This window comes from Bos javanicus, chromosome 1 (assembly GCF_032452875.1).
Source record: "Bos javanicus breed banteng chromosome 1, ARS-OSU_banteng_1.0, whole genome shotgun sequence".
In the NCBI taxonomy this organism is placed as follows: domain Eukaryota; kingdom Metazoa; phylum Chordata; class Mammalia; order Artiodactyla; family Bovidae; genus Bos; species Bos javanicus.
In genome coordinates, this window is record NC_083868.1 from 134,977,225 (window position 1) to 134,994,736 (window position 17,512).

The following is a 17,512-nucleotide window of genomic DNA, read 5'->3' on the forward strand; positions in this document are numbered from 1 at the left end:
CTTTTCCTATTTGGAACCAGTCTGTTGTTCCATGTCCAGTTCTAACTGTTGCTTCCTGACCTGCGTACAGACCTCAAGAGGCAGCTCAGGTGGTCTGGTAATCCCATCTCTTGAAGAATTTTCCACAGTTTATTGTGATCCACACAGTCAAAGGCTTTGGCATAGTCAATAAAGCAGAAATAGATGTTTTTCTGGAACTCTCTTGCTTTTTCCATGATCCAGCGGTTAAGTGTTATATTTAGGTTGTTGATTTATTTTGAGTTAGTCTTTATATATGGATGAGGTAATTTCATTCTTTTTGCATATGGATATCCAGTTGTCGCAGCAGCATCTGTTAAAGAGGCTCTTCTTTCCCCATTAAGTGGTCTTGGCACACTTAACAATAATCAGTAGGCTAGATGTCTACTTGGACATCAGGTGGATGTTGAGGTCATGAACAGCCTTGGCCTCGCAAGGTTTCCCAGGTCTGCCCTTGTGCCCCACTCCCTCCTGTCTATTGTTTCTTTGCCATGCATCATAACACATCCTTTACCATATAGTTCCTGAGGAACTGAGTACCACTTTTGATGATGGTTAAAATAACTATGGGTTTTGTTCTGTTCTAGTACTAGCTAATGGAGCCAATGTTTATACATGATTGAAACACTGCGCCAAGAAACCTAAATTTACCCTACGGAACACATTTTCCCTTTTAAAAGTTGCATAGAGAAACATTGCCAATTTCATTGGAAGATATTTTTGTAGTTTGTTTAAAATTAGTGTTTTACTGGTTCCTTAAATTCTACATTAATTGGCTAAGTCTTTTATGCTGATTGGGAAGAAGCAATAACTGCTAAGTGACCGATATCTCTGGTTGCACAATATTTTGTATCAAAGGCCTGATTATACCTGCATCAATTGTGTAAAACTTTAAAACTTTATTTATTTATTTATTTTTTCTCCAACTACAATCTTATTTTATTTTTAAACTTTACAAAATTGTATTAGTTTTGCCAAATATCAAAATGAATCCGCCACAGGTATATATGTGTTCCCCATCCTGAACCCTCTTCCCTCCTCCCTCCCCATACCATCCCTCTGGGTCGTCCCAGTGCACTAGCCCCAAGCATCCAGTATCGTGCATTGAACCTGGACTGGAAACTCGTTTCATACATGATATTTTACATGTTTCAATGCCATTCTCCCAAATCTTCCCAGCCTCTCCCTCTCCCACAGAGTCCATAAGACTGTTCTATACATCAGTGTCTCTTTTGCTGTCTCGTACACAGGGTTATTGTTACCATCTTTCTAAATTCCATACATATGCCTTAGTATACTGTTTTGGTGTTTTTCCTTCTGGCTCACTTCACTCTGTATAATAGGCTCCAGTTTCATCCACCTCATTAGAACTGATTCAAATGTATTCTTTTTAATGGCTGAGTAGTACTCCATTGTGTAAAACTTTAAACATTTTAACTATTGCACTTAAGCTGTGTAAAAATTAATCAAAAAGATAGATAAGCAACAAGGACCTACTGTATAGCACAGGGAATTCTACTCAATATTCTCAGATAATCTATATGAGAAAAGAATCTAAAAAAGAATGAATGTATAACTGAATTACTGCCATATACCTGAAACTAACAAAGCATTGTAAGTCAACTATAATCCATTTACAAAAAAAAAAAAAACTAAGGAAAAAAGTCAATTGGCTAGAAATATATAGGCTTATTTCTGGACTCTCAGTTTTCTTCCATCAGTCTAGATATCTGTCATTACGTTATTACCACACTGTTTAGGTTTCTCTGGCTTTGTTGTAAGTTTTGCAGTTGGAAAACGTAACTCAACTGTGTTCTTTTTCAAGACTCTTTTGGCTGTTTGAGGCCACTTACATTTCCATATTAATTTGAGAATCTGCTTTTCTGTTTTCTGCAAAAAGGGCAGTTACAACTTTGATAGGGATTGCACTGATATATCCCTTTGGGTAGTATTGCTACCTTAAAAATAGTAATAATAAGTCTTTCAGTGCATGAAGATGGGATGTCTTTCCATTTATTTAGGTCTTCTTTAATTTCAGTAGTTTTGTAGTTTTCAGTGTATAAAACTTTCATCTCCTAATTTAATTGATTGGAGTTGTTTTCTTAATTTCCTTTCTGGGTTGTTCATTAGGGGACCAGCTTTTATCATGCATTATATCCTTCATTTGTTACTTTGATTTTTGATTGTTTTGCCCTGGGACAGTGACTCAGCATCCTCTTCTCTTTTTATATCAATGAGATTTACTTATAGGACCTTTGACCCGTTAGGGTTGTTGGAGTCACTGAGTTGTAAGATGATCCTCAGTGACTTGTTTTCATTACTTCCCTCCCTTTATCCCAGAGGATATTAACATTACTATGATGTTTTTTTCCCTCACTTATTACTTGTGACTGTGCTGGTGCTTTTCTAAATAGGCACTCATTGAAATGGCCAATTTGGACTTGGTTCTCTTCTCAGCCCTTGGAGCATCCTTGCTGTGATCAGGGTATTGAAGGGATTGCTGTAGTCAATCCCTTCTACTGGAACCAAGCTGTTTCCTGGTCTCTTAAAGTTGCCCTTTCCCTGGCTTGTGCACAGCTGGCTGAGTAAAGCATCACTGAATAAATGGTTTCCTTCACTGCCTCTCTAACCATTCTTCACTGCCCACTTCTCTGCAGAACCTACAGCACCACTCCCAGATAATGATAAATCCTGCCATCTGCTGGCCCTGCTTTGAGACTGCATTTAATTGTTATGTCATACTTGAAACACTAGCGATTAGCAGTAGCAGTTAGAAAGGAGTAGATTATCTAGATCCTGTCTTCAATTGTCTATTACTTTTCTCTTTCTTAAAAATTGTTTTGAGCATGTTGGGGAAGGAAGGAGTAAAGATTACATTCAGGAATACATGTATGATAGTCTTTACAGATTTCATCTTTTTCTAAAAATCAGTTTGTTTAAAATTCTTTTTATTTTTCTGACTATTGCCTGATTATCTGAATAAAAACATACGCCATTTGGAAAGTATACAGAACTATAAAAAAGAAGAAAAGTACACATTATTTAACTATGCATTGGGAGTCTTTGGTAAATATCTTTACAGCATTTTTCCATGTTCTCATTTTTCTTTATGCAGTTGAAATCTTAGAATATAGGTAACTCTTTGAGATAGATGGTACATCAGAATCTATAATGTTATATTTTCCCTCCCTCTCTGTGTCCTTGCCTGTAGTCAGGTTGTGGACTATATGTTTTCTACTTTACAAACTGTGCTTTTCCTTATAGCTGATCACTTTTTTCTAAATCTCCTATGGTTGCTTTGGAAGAATTGAATTTCCTTTAAAAGTATGGTCTTGATGTGTCTATGTGTCCACTCCCCCATATTAATTGTGGATGGAGATACACATATCTACATGCTAAGATCAGTCATAGGCTGATAGTTTTGTAACATGATTAAACATATATTGGATTCTCCTCATATTTCTGTTATTTTGGGGAAATTGATTACATTGGGTTCTTTTTGAATTTCTAATATTTAGGGATTTTTTGGATTCTACATTTTGATTTAGAGCTATATTCATAATTATTATACTAGAATTATTACTCATGATAAACCTTTTCTCAGTATAAAATGATTATCTTATGTTAAAAATAAAAGTGTTATTAACTTTTCAGTATGTTTTGGAGTGACTTTTATGGAGAAGGATACGTAATTGGTATTTTTTTGAGAATCTGTTGTCTTTGCACATGATGAGAATTTCTCTGGGAATATAATTCTTGGCGCATTTCTGATTCCCCTGAAACCTATCATCTTGGGATTTCCTGGGTTACCCTTATTCAGACAGTGAGCCTGGGTGGTTCAAGGATTTTCTTCTCATTTCAGCCTCATTGTCACTGTTGAATGGTGAAATTCTGAGCTTTGATATTTTTCAGTTTGTAATGCTTTTCCAAATTTTACCTTTTGGTTGGGGCTTCGCTGGTGGCTCAATGGTAAAGAATCTGCCTGCCAATGCAGGAGATGTGGGTTTGATCCCTGAGTTGGGAGATCCCTTGGAGAAGGAAATGGCAACCCACTTCAGTATTCTTGCCTGGGAAATCCCATGGACAGGGGAGCCTGGTGGGCTACAGTCTATGGGTCACAAAGAGTTAGACACGACTTAGTGACTAAACAACAACAATGACAACCTTTTGGTTGGGTATTTTAAGGGAAAGTTGACGGGAAGGTGTTTTAGTCATAAGTAATTTGTTATTGGAGAAGACAATGGCAACCCACTCCAGTACTCTTGCCTGGAGAATCCCATGGATGGAGGAGCCTGGTGGGCTGCAGTCCATGGGGTCGTGAAGAGTGGGACATGACTGAGCGACTTCACTTTGACTTTTCACTTTCATGCATTGGAGAAGGAAATGGCAACCCACTCCAGTGTTCTTGCCTGGAGAATCCCAGGGACGGGGGAGCCTGGTGGGCTGCCGTCTCTGGGGTCGCACAGAGTCGGACACAACTGAAGTGACTTAGCAGCAGCAGCAGCAATTTGTTATTACTATGTTAATCTTAATATATCAAAGATATTATCTCTACCAATGTGATTTTTTAATTGAATTTTGTCGTTTGAGGGCTTTTTCCTCTAGCTTTTACTGGCCTTCATATATTATTTTAGACAGTAATTGGGTTTTTGTTTAGTGAATTGCTGCAGCTGAATGAATATTTCTTTAAACCTGATTTTGAAAACTAATTTTTAATTTTCCCAGTTTAACTCTTATGAAAAATAAAAGAAAAAGGATAAAAGCATAACCCATAATTTACCATTTAAAATCAATTACTGTTCATATTTTTTGGTATTTATTTTCTTTTTTGAGAAAATGGAACACACATAATGGAGACCCATTATAAATGACAGACATATTTAAAATTTACTATGTATAGTAAATCATAGTCCTGTCCTTATTTAATGTGATTATAAGCAAAACTCAATTTGTTAAAATTTATTTATATAGTCTTATTGATGGCTTCATAGTCCTTTCCAGTAATTTTTTTAGTCGTTAAAACCTGTCTTCAAAGGTGAATTTCAGTATGTCTCGTGGGTGAGCAGGGAGAGATTTGACTGAAGGGTACAGTGGCTTGGAACACCATCTCTCTCCTCCAAAGAAAGAGAAATTGTTGAAAACTGTTGTTCTCTGTTAGGGATGGATTATAGTTTATTGATCATTGCTCTGTTAGTGGTAATTTATATTGTTACTTTTCTTCAGTTTTAAATATAATTTTGATTAATATATGTGCATAAATGTTTGTGTCTATATTTGGTCTTCTAAGGATGAGTTTTTAGAATTGGATTTACTCGATTAAAGTATAAACATTTATAAATCATTGGTAAATGTTCACAAATTGCTTGCTTGCCACACCCTATCTAACATTCAGTATTGTATTGAAAGAATATAAGCATTTCTCTTCCAACATCAAATGCATTCCTAACAAACAAACAAAAACCTTTAAGATTTTGAAATCATTAAAAATAACAGGAATTATGGGAAAAATAAGGTTAAGGGTAAACCATTCAAGACCTCTGCAATTTTCAAACCAAGTACTAATAAAAGCATAATTGGTACCTTATGGGATAACTTGAACAGCTTGGTCAAACCACTTAGGGTGGCTGAGGCAGTTTCAGAAGAGAGTTAAAGATGATAAAAAATAATAGGATGGAAATCACTGGCTTGCATGGTTTTGAGGTAGTGCAGATGAGAGCTGCTCTCTAAGCTGGTGGTGCTGCCATCAAGTTGGGCCTAAGAGAGCGTGCAGCTTCCTGGGTCTAGGAACCACACAGAGACTGCTGGTGCTCCTCTGAGGAGAGAACCTTTTGTGCGGATGCTTATTTTTAGTTTCCTTTTTCACTGTTTTAGCTTTCTTAAAATAGGGCCGAGCGGGACGGGACTCCTGCCTGGCAGTAGCTGAACTGAGTGAGGGTCTTTTCCTTTTCCACTGAAAGTTATAGTTCTTTACCTGCTATTCTAGTTCCCCATGTCTGGGAAGATACAAATGTTAACTGACACAGTTTCTATTAATATGTTGTATTGGTATTTTAATTTCCTAACCACTGATATGCTAATTGATGTTTAGGAATATGTTTTATGACAGAATTAGATTTACTAATTTGATGGGTGAAAATTTGAACTTCATTTTAATGGCTTCTTTGAAGAAATTCAAATCCTTTCAAACTAGGAATAACTACCTTAGTAAAGAATGGCTATTTCAAAACAAATTGTCAAAATCGAATCAGGAAACAGCAACTCTGTTTGCAGTTGTATTACAGTTTTACAGTATTAGTGTATTACAGTTTCAGTACCTAAATCTAGGGTAGTGAATTTTAACATTTCAGTTTTTATTTTGATGGCCATTGTTTATAGATATGGATCACAGGGCTCCAAACTGTCAACAGCTTATAAATATTTATTTGTTGAACATAGAAGCATGGTTTTATAGTGACTCTCATTGGTGGGCATTCCTTCATCCAGGATTATGCAGCATTCAGTTATAGCACCAGAGAAGACAAGGGACAGGGGAGTCAAAACAGTTCAGGATTGGGTGTTTGCAGGATGGGGTATGCATGTCTTAGCTGTGGGAGAAAGTTGAGGGTACTGGTAAGAAAGTAATGGCAGTAATTGGGGTTGAGGTCAGTAAGAAAAAAACAAGGAAATGATTGCTATAATCAAGTGGGAGAAACAAGAGGATTATGGACCCTGGAGGTATTATGAGCCCAGAGAACAGCTGTTGTAACAATAAAGGGAAGGAACTGAAGGGCTACTGAAGTATTGAGATAATTACAGTTCAAGATTTTGGAGGTAAAGCAATTTATGTATTTCCACTGTCCATAGAGATGGGTTACTTTGGTATGGATAAAGGTTATTGGAGTTGGGGAATAAAAGGAACATTGAAGAACACGTTGAGAGTGGGTTAGTCTCACGTACATTGGGAGTCTGGCATTATAAGTCACAGGAGAAGGGTGTTTAGAAATTTCATTAACTGGTTCCAGTATCTCAGTGAATGAGGTAGCTAAGATACTGGGAAGGAGCTTTGTGTGGAGTTGAATTTACTAGATGCTCTTAACATTTTAAACTGTGTCTGGAAAACGCAAATATTTACGCATCATTGTTATTATTACCAGTAATTATAACTGTTATTTGTTAGGAACAGATTTCTTTATTTCCCTGTGAATGATGTTTGGAATTTAAATTTGGAAGTTGTTGATCACTTATGATTATTTTTTTCTAAAACTTTATGTTGGTGCTAGTAACTTTCTATGGTATGAAGACTTTTTGAGATTAGAAAAGAGAGGTAAAAACTATTGTTGAGTCTTTTTTTCTCCATCTTTAAGAAAGTTTAGATGAACTTTATATATAATGAAACATGCAGATCTTAAATGTACCGTTGGTTGAGTTTTGAAAAATACATACACCTATGTAATCATAACCCTAGTTAGATACAGAACATTTCCATCACCCCAGGAAATTCCCTTAATAACACAGTGATTTGATTTCTATCATCACAAATTAGTTTTGCCTGCTCCTAAATGGCACCCCGCTCCAGTACTCTTGCCTGGAAAATCCCATGGACAGAAGAGCTTGGTAGGCTGCAGTCCATGGGGTCACTGAGGGTCGGACACAACTGAGCGACTTCACTTTCACTTTTCACTTACATGCGTTGGAGAAGGAAATGGCAACCCACTCCAGTGTTCTTGCCTGGAGAATCCCAGGGACGGAGGAGCCTGGTGGCCTGCCGTCTCTGGGGTCGCAAAGAGTCGGACACGACTGAAGCGATTTAGCAGCAGCAACAGAACGTTTTATAGTAATAATTAATATAGGATGTACAGCTTCTTTGATTCGTGGTCTGTTAGAGTCACCCCTTGTTACAAAGTCTCAACAGTTTGTTCTCATTGCTGAGTAGTATTCCATTGTGTGAATGAATATAACACAATTGGTTATTTATCTATCTGCCGAGGGATATTTCTGTTGTTTTCAGTTTTTGCTGTTCTGAATAAGAGTGCTCTCAATGTTAACATACGAGTTTTTTTGTGGAATCATATGTTTTAATTTCTTTTGGTTAATTATCTAGGAGTGGAATGACTGAATCTGAGTAGACGTACACTTTGCCTTATAAGAAAACTGCCAGTTTTCCAAAGTTGTCCCATTCTTAGCAATGTGTGAGAGCTGCATTTGCTCCACATCCTTGCCAACATTTAGTCATTCTTCTGAGTGGAAATGATATCTCATTGTGGTTTTAATGTGTATTTCACTGATGACTAATAATGTTTAGCACCTTTTTATACGCATATAAAAAGGTACGCACCTTTTTATATGCGTATCGTCTATTTACATATCTTTTCTTACAAAATGTATGTTCACATCTTTTGCCCTTTTTATTTAATTGTGTTGTCTTTTAATTTTTGGTTCATAAGAGATCTTGACATATTCTAAAAATAAGTCCTTTTGGTAGATGTGTTGTGAATATTTTCTCCCAGTTTGTGACTTGAATTTTATTTTCTTAATATCTTTTGAGGAGCAAAGTTTTTAATTTTAATGATGACCACTTCATCAGTTTTTCTCTTTGGATTCATGGTTTGCGTGGCCAGTCCAAGAGATGTTTGTTTAACCTAGGTTGTGAAAAGTGAAAGTGTTAGTTGCTCAGTCATGTCAGACTCTTTGACCGCATGGACTGTAGCTGCCAGGCTTCTTTGTCCATGGGGTTTCCCAGGCAAGAATCCGGAGTGGGTATCTTAGGAGGTATGAGAGCCCCACCTGGACCTCTCTGCACACCACAAGGTGTTTTAAACTCATGGTATGAGGCCCAGTCAATAGGGAACTTACATTCCGGTTGGCCTTCCCTGTAGGAGGCCATGGGATTTTCCTCCCATGTGTGGGCTCTGTGTCGTCCGTTACTGGAGGGACACCTAGCCACAACTATAAATAATAGTAAATCAACTGAGAGCTCTGATTCCCTGCTTTTATTCTTTCAGTTCTTTTGGATTATATTGTGGAGAAAACTTCTAATATTTTTACCTCTCTCAAGCACTTGCTGTTACCCTCTTCTTCCCTTTTTGTAAACAGTGAGCTGCGCTTAGGCTCACTGCCTTGGTGTAGGCAATAGTGTTTAGCTAGCATTTAGTAGGTAGGTTTTTTCCCCTTTTAATTGATTTTTTTTTTTGGTTACGTTGTATTTTGTTCTCAGTAATTACTGGGTTTCTACTTAAGATGGTGATTAAATCTTTATTTTAAATTTCTATTTAAAAGTTGAATTAATTTTAAAGAAAATATTTAATACAAGTAGGATGAAGGGGTTATCACAAAATTGAGTAATGTGATATATGTTAGAGGTTGGATGTAACCTTGGCCAAGAAAGTGGTGTGGAAATGATTGAAATTTGAAATCTCTAGCATTTCTCAGGCGTCTTGATATTTTCTCCTTTTATCTGTGGTGCTAACTTGTCTAACAGGAGTTTACCGAGCATCTGCTTTGTGTAGAGGACTGTCCTGAGAATATGAAAAGTGTAGTGTTCTCTGCTTTGCAGTTTAGATTTGGAAGACGATGTGTGTCTGTGTGGCAGTGGGGTGAGTGTACCTTGGTAACATGCTGTTCAAGTGGCCAGCACGTCATACTGAAGGAAGCCAAGATCATCTCTGGCTAGGGTCTTGACTCACACTCATGTTTCCCCCAGTTGCCTGTCTCTTTTCCTAAATCCTCATCAGTTTTGCAGGGTAAAGGGGCTTTTGTCTGTAGGCACTTATCTGAGAAGTCTTTGTCCAAAAGGAAATGTGTCGCATTGGTGGTTCTCAGAACCAGGGTTCTGGCTCCAGCACCCCTGTGCTTAATTGTCCCGAGTCTCAGTTTCTTCATCTTTGTTGGCAATGATAAAATCCAGTCTTCTTCCTGCTTCATAAGGCAGCACAGGTGGGATGTGCTTTTACTCTGTTAGGATCAGTATTTCAAGTATTGATGGTTAATGCTTTTGAGGGTATTTGGGGCATTTAATTTTTTCTCTTTTTTTTTCCCCTAGGTCTTGATGCAGAACTTTATTATGTGAGAAATGACCTTATTAGTCACTACGCTCTATCCTTTAACCTGTTAGTACCCAGCGAGACAAATTTCCTGCACTTCACTTGGCATGCAAAGTCCAAGGTAAGAGAGCGGTCCACCAAAGAGGCCAAGACAGGACCACCCAGGCCCAGAGGCTGAGGCAGAGGCTGGATCTGAGGGGTGGGCTGCCAGCTGCACAAGAGGGTCAGTGGCGGGTGGGCTGTAGCAGTACTGGGTCTTTTCAGATTGTGTTTTAAATCTTGAGCCCATTCCTCTAGACTTTCAAATCCTTGAAAATGAAAGTAGCCTTTCATTTGAAAATGAAAAGAAAGCTAGTCATATATGTGACTAGCTTATGACCGAACACTTATTTTCAGGCTTTTCAAACAAGGATGTAGCTCTAGCTGGAAGAGGGGACAGGTGGACCTGCTAATGACTGTGCTGTTATGATGAAGAGAGATGAATGAGGGGTTGGGAATTGGTAAGATAGGTGGTTTAGACATGTTTGAGGTCTTGGATACAGTTCTCCCAGTTATGGAGAAGCAGTAAAAGTAAAGTATAGGAGGTGTAAGCACTCGTGTTGGCGCTGGCTAAGCTTCTTTAACTGTAACAAACTTCTTGCCTGGTTTACATGTTGCTGAATTCTTCAGATTTCCTCTGTTTGGGCTCCTCTATCATGGTAAGTTTTCTCTTAAGTCAAAGAGTGAGAGGCTGAGTGTAGAGTCCACCTTCCCTGGTCAACTTCAGTTTCTTTTGTCAGCCTCATGTATAAGCTTCTGAGTAGGATTTTATTTGGGAAAGAAAAATAGTTTTTGCTATACTAAAATAAGAATACCTATTGTAGAGTTTATTTTTTAAAAATTATTACAAAGTGGTGTTTGTTCTTAAGCAAGTCATTTAAATCTGACCCCTTTAATATAGATCTTTTTATCTTCTTAGAAAACAATAATGGTTATTGGGAAAATTCAACTATTACAGAGTTGTTTTAAGAACTGTTCAGACTTTGTACATCTGAACCAAGAAAAATAATTATTGTTTATAATTTGGTATACTTGAAACCGTACTTCTTTTTCCTTTTTAAACAAAAAGGGGATTATCTGATACATGTGTTGTACAGTATTTTTTCCCTACCTGATACTATGTCTTGGCAACTTTCCACTTCTCTAATTACAGATTTAACTCAGTCTCTTTAATGGCTTTATAATATGATATTGTATGGATGTATGATATATGGTTAAGTGCTTCATTGACGTATGGATTTTTAGTAACATTTCTCTTCCCTGTTACAAATAGTTTCATTCATTTGGCAGAAAAATTTTATGGTAAAGGGATGGTAAAAACAATTGGTAGTCATCTTTTGTTGCTGTTTCTAGCATTATTATTAATGAATATAGAATCATAGAAAAAATATGTGTGTGAATGTGTATGTATGTATATAGGTATATGTGTGTGTGTATATATATTAAGAATGTCTAAATTTGTTCAGAAATTTTTGTGTACTTTTGGCATTATTTCTGAATGGTACGTTGTGATCAGAAAGTGAAATGACTGGGTCAGAGAATGTTCTTGATTAAAATTTTGACTGCTGTTGCCAAATTGTTTCTCCCATCCCTCTCCCAAGATGGTACCAATAAGCCAACACTCCTTACAAAGTGAATAAGGTGCTTATTTCAGTTCACTGCTTAATGCTAAATATTTTAAGTATATTTGTTTGTCAGTTAGGTAAGTAGAAATGATTATGTAAATATGCATATATCCACATTTTTATATATGCTCACACGTATATTAGAGAAACGTACACATATACGTGCATTAAAATACACCTGCAGGAATGTTTGGATTACAGTTAAATTAGCTTGGGTCCTGGGTGAAGTGTATGTGCCTTGCTGTCTAGAACACCTAAGTCCAACATTATTGCCTTGGGGTATCCAAAGAGGGGATGTTCTTTTAGGAGTGGTTAGATCTCTTTAGGATGAAATCTGCAAAAACAGAGGGAGAAGATTCATGTGATCTAACAACATTTAGTAGATGATAACTTGGATATGCTGAATGCCAGCATAAATGACATAGGTCACTCAGAAAAGGTTCACTTGAGACATTTTAATCTGAGGTCTTGTTAGTTTGAATGAGTAGGCACCTGGACTCTTCAAGGAGACAAACCTAATCCATTTTTCAGTAATGTGTGACTTTATTATTACTTGGGTGACCTTATCATTATTTGGGGGAGTAACCTTTAATTTTTATGTAATTTCAGACAGAAAATTACAAAAACAGTGCAAAGAATTTTCTCATTTATCCTTCACCTAGATTCACAAATTGTTACTGTTCTGCCCCATTTATTTTATGATTCATTCTCTCATTCTCCCTACTCTCATGCACACAGACTTTTTTCCTCTTGAACTGTGTGCAAGTGATGGCATGTTTCATGCCCTTTTACCCCTGAGTACATTGGTGTATATTTTCTAAGGATAGGAGTGTTCTTTACATAACCAAAGTACAGCGGTCAAAATCAGGAAACTTAACACTGACACAAGACTGTTATCTAATCTCCAGAACTCACACTTCACCAGTTAATCACAATCATGTCTTTTGTGGCCTTTTTTCCCCCTCCTGTGGCCTTTCTCTGTGTTTCTTGACTTTGACATTTAGGAACATATAGGCCGGTGGACTGCCGCCTCAGTTTGAGTCGCCTGAGGCTTCCTTGTGACTGGGCTCACGAGTGTCTTGGTGGTGGTAGCACCGCAGCAGAGCTGTCCTCCCCTCTGCACGTGATGTCAGCTTGTCCTTTTACTGTGGATGTTACTGTGATCACTCAGTTCACCAGGTTTCTCCACTGTAAGGTTCTCTCCTTTATAATGAACAAGTAATTGTGGGGAAATAATTTGAAATTAGGGCTTCCTAGGTGGTGCCAGTGGTTAAAAAAAATACTCACCTGCTAATGCAGGAGACATAAGAGATGCAGATTTGATCCCTGGGTTGGGAAGATCCCCTGTAGGAGGGCATGGCAACCCACTCCAGTATTCTTGCCTGGAGAATCCCTGGGACAGAGGAGCCTGGTGGGCAATAGTCCATAGGGTTGCAAAGAGTCAGACATGACTGAAGTGACTTAGCATGCACAATTTGAAGTTATATATTAAAATTCTGTAACTCAACAGCCTTTCAAACACTAGTTTTTGCACCTGTGTTTAAAACTCGGTTTCAGTTTTAGCCATCGTGATTGTTCCTCTCACTGAAAGAGGTCAGATCTGCACTGGGTAACCATTTGGTGGGCGTGTTGTAGAAGGAATTTAAACATTTGTGGAATGGTGGTCTTGAATTTTAGGTTCCCTTGCAACTCTGAGATCCATTGTTTCAAGTAGAGAAGCTTTTTATATTCTCCAAAAAATTGACAGTTAGTCCTTTGTTACTTTTCCCATCTGTAATGTTGATGAATATAAAAACAAATAATACATATATTTTAAAGTTGTGAAAAATCTAATGAAATAGTAGAGATTCTATTCTGAGTGAACTACTGACTTTGAACAGGATGTGATTGTTTTGGGGCCCACTTGGGAAAAAAGTTATATACATATATATATCCACCATGAGAATATTTCCCAGGCAAGAGTATGGATAGTGATTTAGGAATAAAAAGGCAATGTGGGATGTGGCAGTTAGAATTGAGCAGAATTAAACCTCTTATTCATTTGTTTTTAAAAATATACATACACTAATTTTTTTTTTTTTTTTTTTTGAGTGAGTTTCAGGGATCTGGCTGCTTATGGGTACCTGAGGAGTTTTAGAAACCTGTAGACAAGGAGGAAATTGGAGTGGGAGAGAATAGATAGAAGGGGCTCAGGTGAATGTATATGTTTGAATGGGAAGCAATGTTGGTCTGGGTACATGTTGGGTGAGGAGGAGCCTTGGTGTAGCTCTGCTGTACTTCTGCATTCTTCACATTATCTTGTAGAGCATAATTTCTAAGATACTTCTGTGGCAGGTGTTAAACACCATCCTTAGTGTACATTTGGGCTGCCCTTACTGGTGTGATGGTCATTGTAAGTCAGAAATTCCCTGACTTGCCGGAGGCCATCACCATTTATTTACTCGTCACAGGCAGAAGCCTAGAAAGGATCCTAGACGCCTCCTACACCTTCCAAGTCCAGATGATACAGATGATTCTCTCTTATAACTATACCTTAAATTCGTTTCTTATCTCTCTTGAGATCTAATGCCTCCTCCTTAACTTAGGCTTTCATGTTTCTTAACTCGATTATGGAAAAATAGCAGCCTTCTAACTGGTGGGCTGCCGTCTGTGGGTCGCACAGAGTCGGACACGACTGAAGCGACTTAGTAGTAGTAGTAGTAACTGGTCTCCTGGCCTCTGGACTGACTTCTTGCTGCACCCCCTGCAAAACTGCTCTAAGGCTCTCGGTTGCCACCAGAATAAAATTCTGTTTCATAGGGAGCCTTCATAATCTCGTCCTCGTTTTCTGCCCGCCCTCCAGCTAATTGTTTAATGTCTTTTTTTATTTCTTGAATGCCCTGGACTCTGTTACTGTGCTGGCTGTGCTAGAAATACCCTTTCCCCATTCTTTACTTCATTAACTCTTGTTTATCTAATGAAACTTAGACCTGGTGTCACCTCTTTTTCATCTGTGTCAGGTGCCCTTTCCTTTCACACCCTTATCATGCTCTTAAGGATATTTTTGTAGTTGATCTTCTTCTCTCTCCCTTTGAGGCACTGAGCATGTCAAGGGTAGGGACCTCTTTTCATCTTTCTCTGGGTCCCTCATGCCTGGTATAGCACCTGCTACTTAGATACAGGTGTGCTCCTTAACTGACTATGGAAGAGAGGCACAAGGCGCAGCTCCGCAAAGGGGCAACTTCTGAGCAGTTGGAGCTTTTCAGAGTTCGGATGTGCTGCTTTAGAGGCAGTGGATTCCTGTATCTAGAAGTGTGAAAACATGGGTTGGCTATACTTGACAAACTGTTTGGCAAACTAGTTGCACACCTGGGATGTTGCAGATATTTTACTGTGAATAAAGTAAATTTGAAAAAATATAGTTTTAAATTTGAAAAAAATGAATGTAACTCATTCATTTTTGAATGAGTTGAATTCAGTTTGAACATATAGCTAAGCCTATTTCACAGTTCATCTGTAGAAGGTATAAGAGTTTAGAGGAAAGTACTAGTCATGCTATGTCTTAAAATGTTTTATAGTAAAAAAGTGAAGGAATGTGTATATGTTAAATCTAATGTCAGGTTTGACCTCCATTGCAACTCCTAGTTCCAGTTTTAGGTCATAATTTCTTTTGTGATTTTAGCACAGTTGTTTAATTGAAGTTTGTCTATTTTAAAAGTTAATCTTTTGAGTATTTTGTTTATGCATATGGTACAAAATGCGAAAGGCATAGGGGTATATAGTGAAAAATAAATCCCCTAGCCCTTTCTAGTATCATCCCCAAGCAATCTAGCCACCTAACTCCCCTTCCATTGGCAACCACTGTTACCTGATTCTGATCTCCCCTTCTAAAGATAGTCTGTACATGGATAAGCATCTAGATATGTGAATGTATGTGTGTGTGTGTGTATATATATGTGTGTGTGTATATATATATATATATATATATATTTGAAATGATAGTCATCAAGGGGGCAGGAGAGACATGATGAAGAGTTCTTCACCTGATCTTGTTAGCTCTGGGATGCAGTTAGGAACTTTCAGAAGGAGGGTCATGGCTCCTCGGCTCCAACACTTTGCAATTATTGCTTTTTAAGAATTACCAGAGGATGAGATACTTGCTTCCAAAGATCTTCAGTCTTCTTGGTATGTCACTTCATTGTAGATATTTTAACATTATCAAAGCTTCTGATAATAGTGTTCTGCAGTGACTGTGTTTTATCTTGCCAAATAGGTTTGTGGTCTTCTCAGAGACTGGAGCTGTGTCTTACTCTTGACATTGTATCACACTGCCTTAGACAGTGGTTGGTAAATATAATGGGTTAATTGCATTTCCAGATGGGGTAAGAACTCTGGTGTTGCTTTTCTTTCACAGTCCCCTTACTGGTGGTTTTAACAGATAATAAGTTTCTTCTGCATTCCAGAACATTCTCCAGTATCCAGGAAAAAACTTGCAGTTGCATCTGTTAAGTGTCAGATATTTTAGATAGCTGAAAGGCAAAAATATACCAAAAGGTAGCAGAATACTTACACTACTCAATCCCATCCTATAAGCTGTTCTCTGGTTTCAGGAATTCATCATTGTCAGGAGGGTCTGCAGGGAACTTGTCCAGAGTTCCTACAGCAGCCCTGGGGGCCAGCCTGCTGTATCCCCTGCAGGGTGGGATTTCTGTGAGAAAGGCAGCACTTCTGATAATTTCAGAGAAATTGAAAGGCTGTTGGGCTTCAGGCAAAGTGCACTCACTTTAAATCTGTACTGGGTTCCAAGAGGAAGTGGCTTTACTCAGCAGCTGCCTATATGCAATTACCATTTGTTTCCAAGTAAGGGAAGATTACCAAAAATGTTTATTTCTTAGCTTATTCAAATATTTATATTTTTTTCTCATTTCTTTTCTGAAGTATTTTGGCTCATTCTTTGTTCTGATAAACAACTGATTTTCAGATTTTCTTTGTTCCAGTAGATTATAAATGTTAGCTTTAGAGCAGATCTGTTTCTTCAAAGGATTATTGGCTAGTGAGAGTCCATATAGATTGATGGCATGCCAAAATATAAAAAACTGCCCTTTAATAATAAGCAGTTTCTAACCCCAGAAACTACAATTTAAAATTTTATATTCTAAAGATTCCTGAGGGAGAAGAGAACTGCTTTGGAATGCCTTTCATGTTTAGGCAGTCCCTCAAAAAGGGAGGCAGCAGAGGGCAGGCGTCGTGCCTTCACACTTTTTAGTGTTCCAGGCTGCTGCTGGCCAAAGGGTTGGGCTTCTCAGAAATCCTGCTCAACCCCTTCACCACATGCCTCTGATGCTACCCAGCTCCATTCACAAGCCCATTTCTCTACCTTCTGCCCTCACCCCCTGCCACACTGAGGCTCTCCAGTGCTGGTCTGGTCCCTGCCCTCAGACTACAATTAGGGCCTTTAACCTTGTTTGCAGTTTGCTCTGTCTACTGCCCCAGGGGTTCTGGTCCCTGGCTGGCTGTGCCTCTGCTTGCAATTATTGAGACCTAGAGTAAAGGAGACAGCAAGTTTGGGGAAGCATAGTAAATTTGGCTTTGAATCTGCTATGTTTGAGAGCTGTAAGATTATTAGGCACATATGTCTAGTAAGTTATTGGGCATATGGGAGAGAATGAAGATGTAGGAGAGTGAGAGAGACGAGTTGATGATACAGGATCCCATTAGTGGTCTAGTGGGCTAAGACTAGTATTCTGAGAGAAGGGTTTATCATTTGGAGAGGAGAATAAATCTCTCCTTGGGAGTGGAGTGCAAAGGAAGAGCGCTCTTAACAGATCTGCC

At 38.2% G+C, this 17,512-nt stretch overlaps 1 protein-coding gene across 4 annotated transcripts in view; it reads left to right on the plus strand.

Moving 5' to 3' along the window:
• Nucleotides 1-17,512, plus strand: part of RYK (receptor like tyrosine kinase) — a 107,439-nt gene that overhangs the window by 16,446 nt on the left and 73,481 nt on the right. For all 4 annotated transcript variants that reach the window (XM_061421159.1, XM_061421167.1, XM_061421176.1 and 1 more), the window contains exon 2: nt 10,037-10,158. In XM_061421159.1, the coding sequence (XP_061277143.1) occupies nt 10,037-10,158 (122 nt within the window). The remainder of the gene's footprint in view (nt 1-10,036; nt 10,159-17,512) is intronic.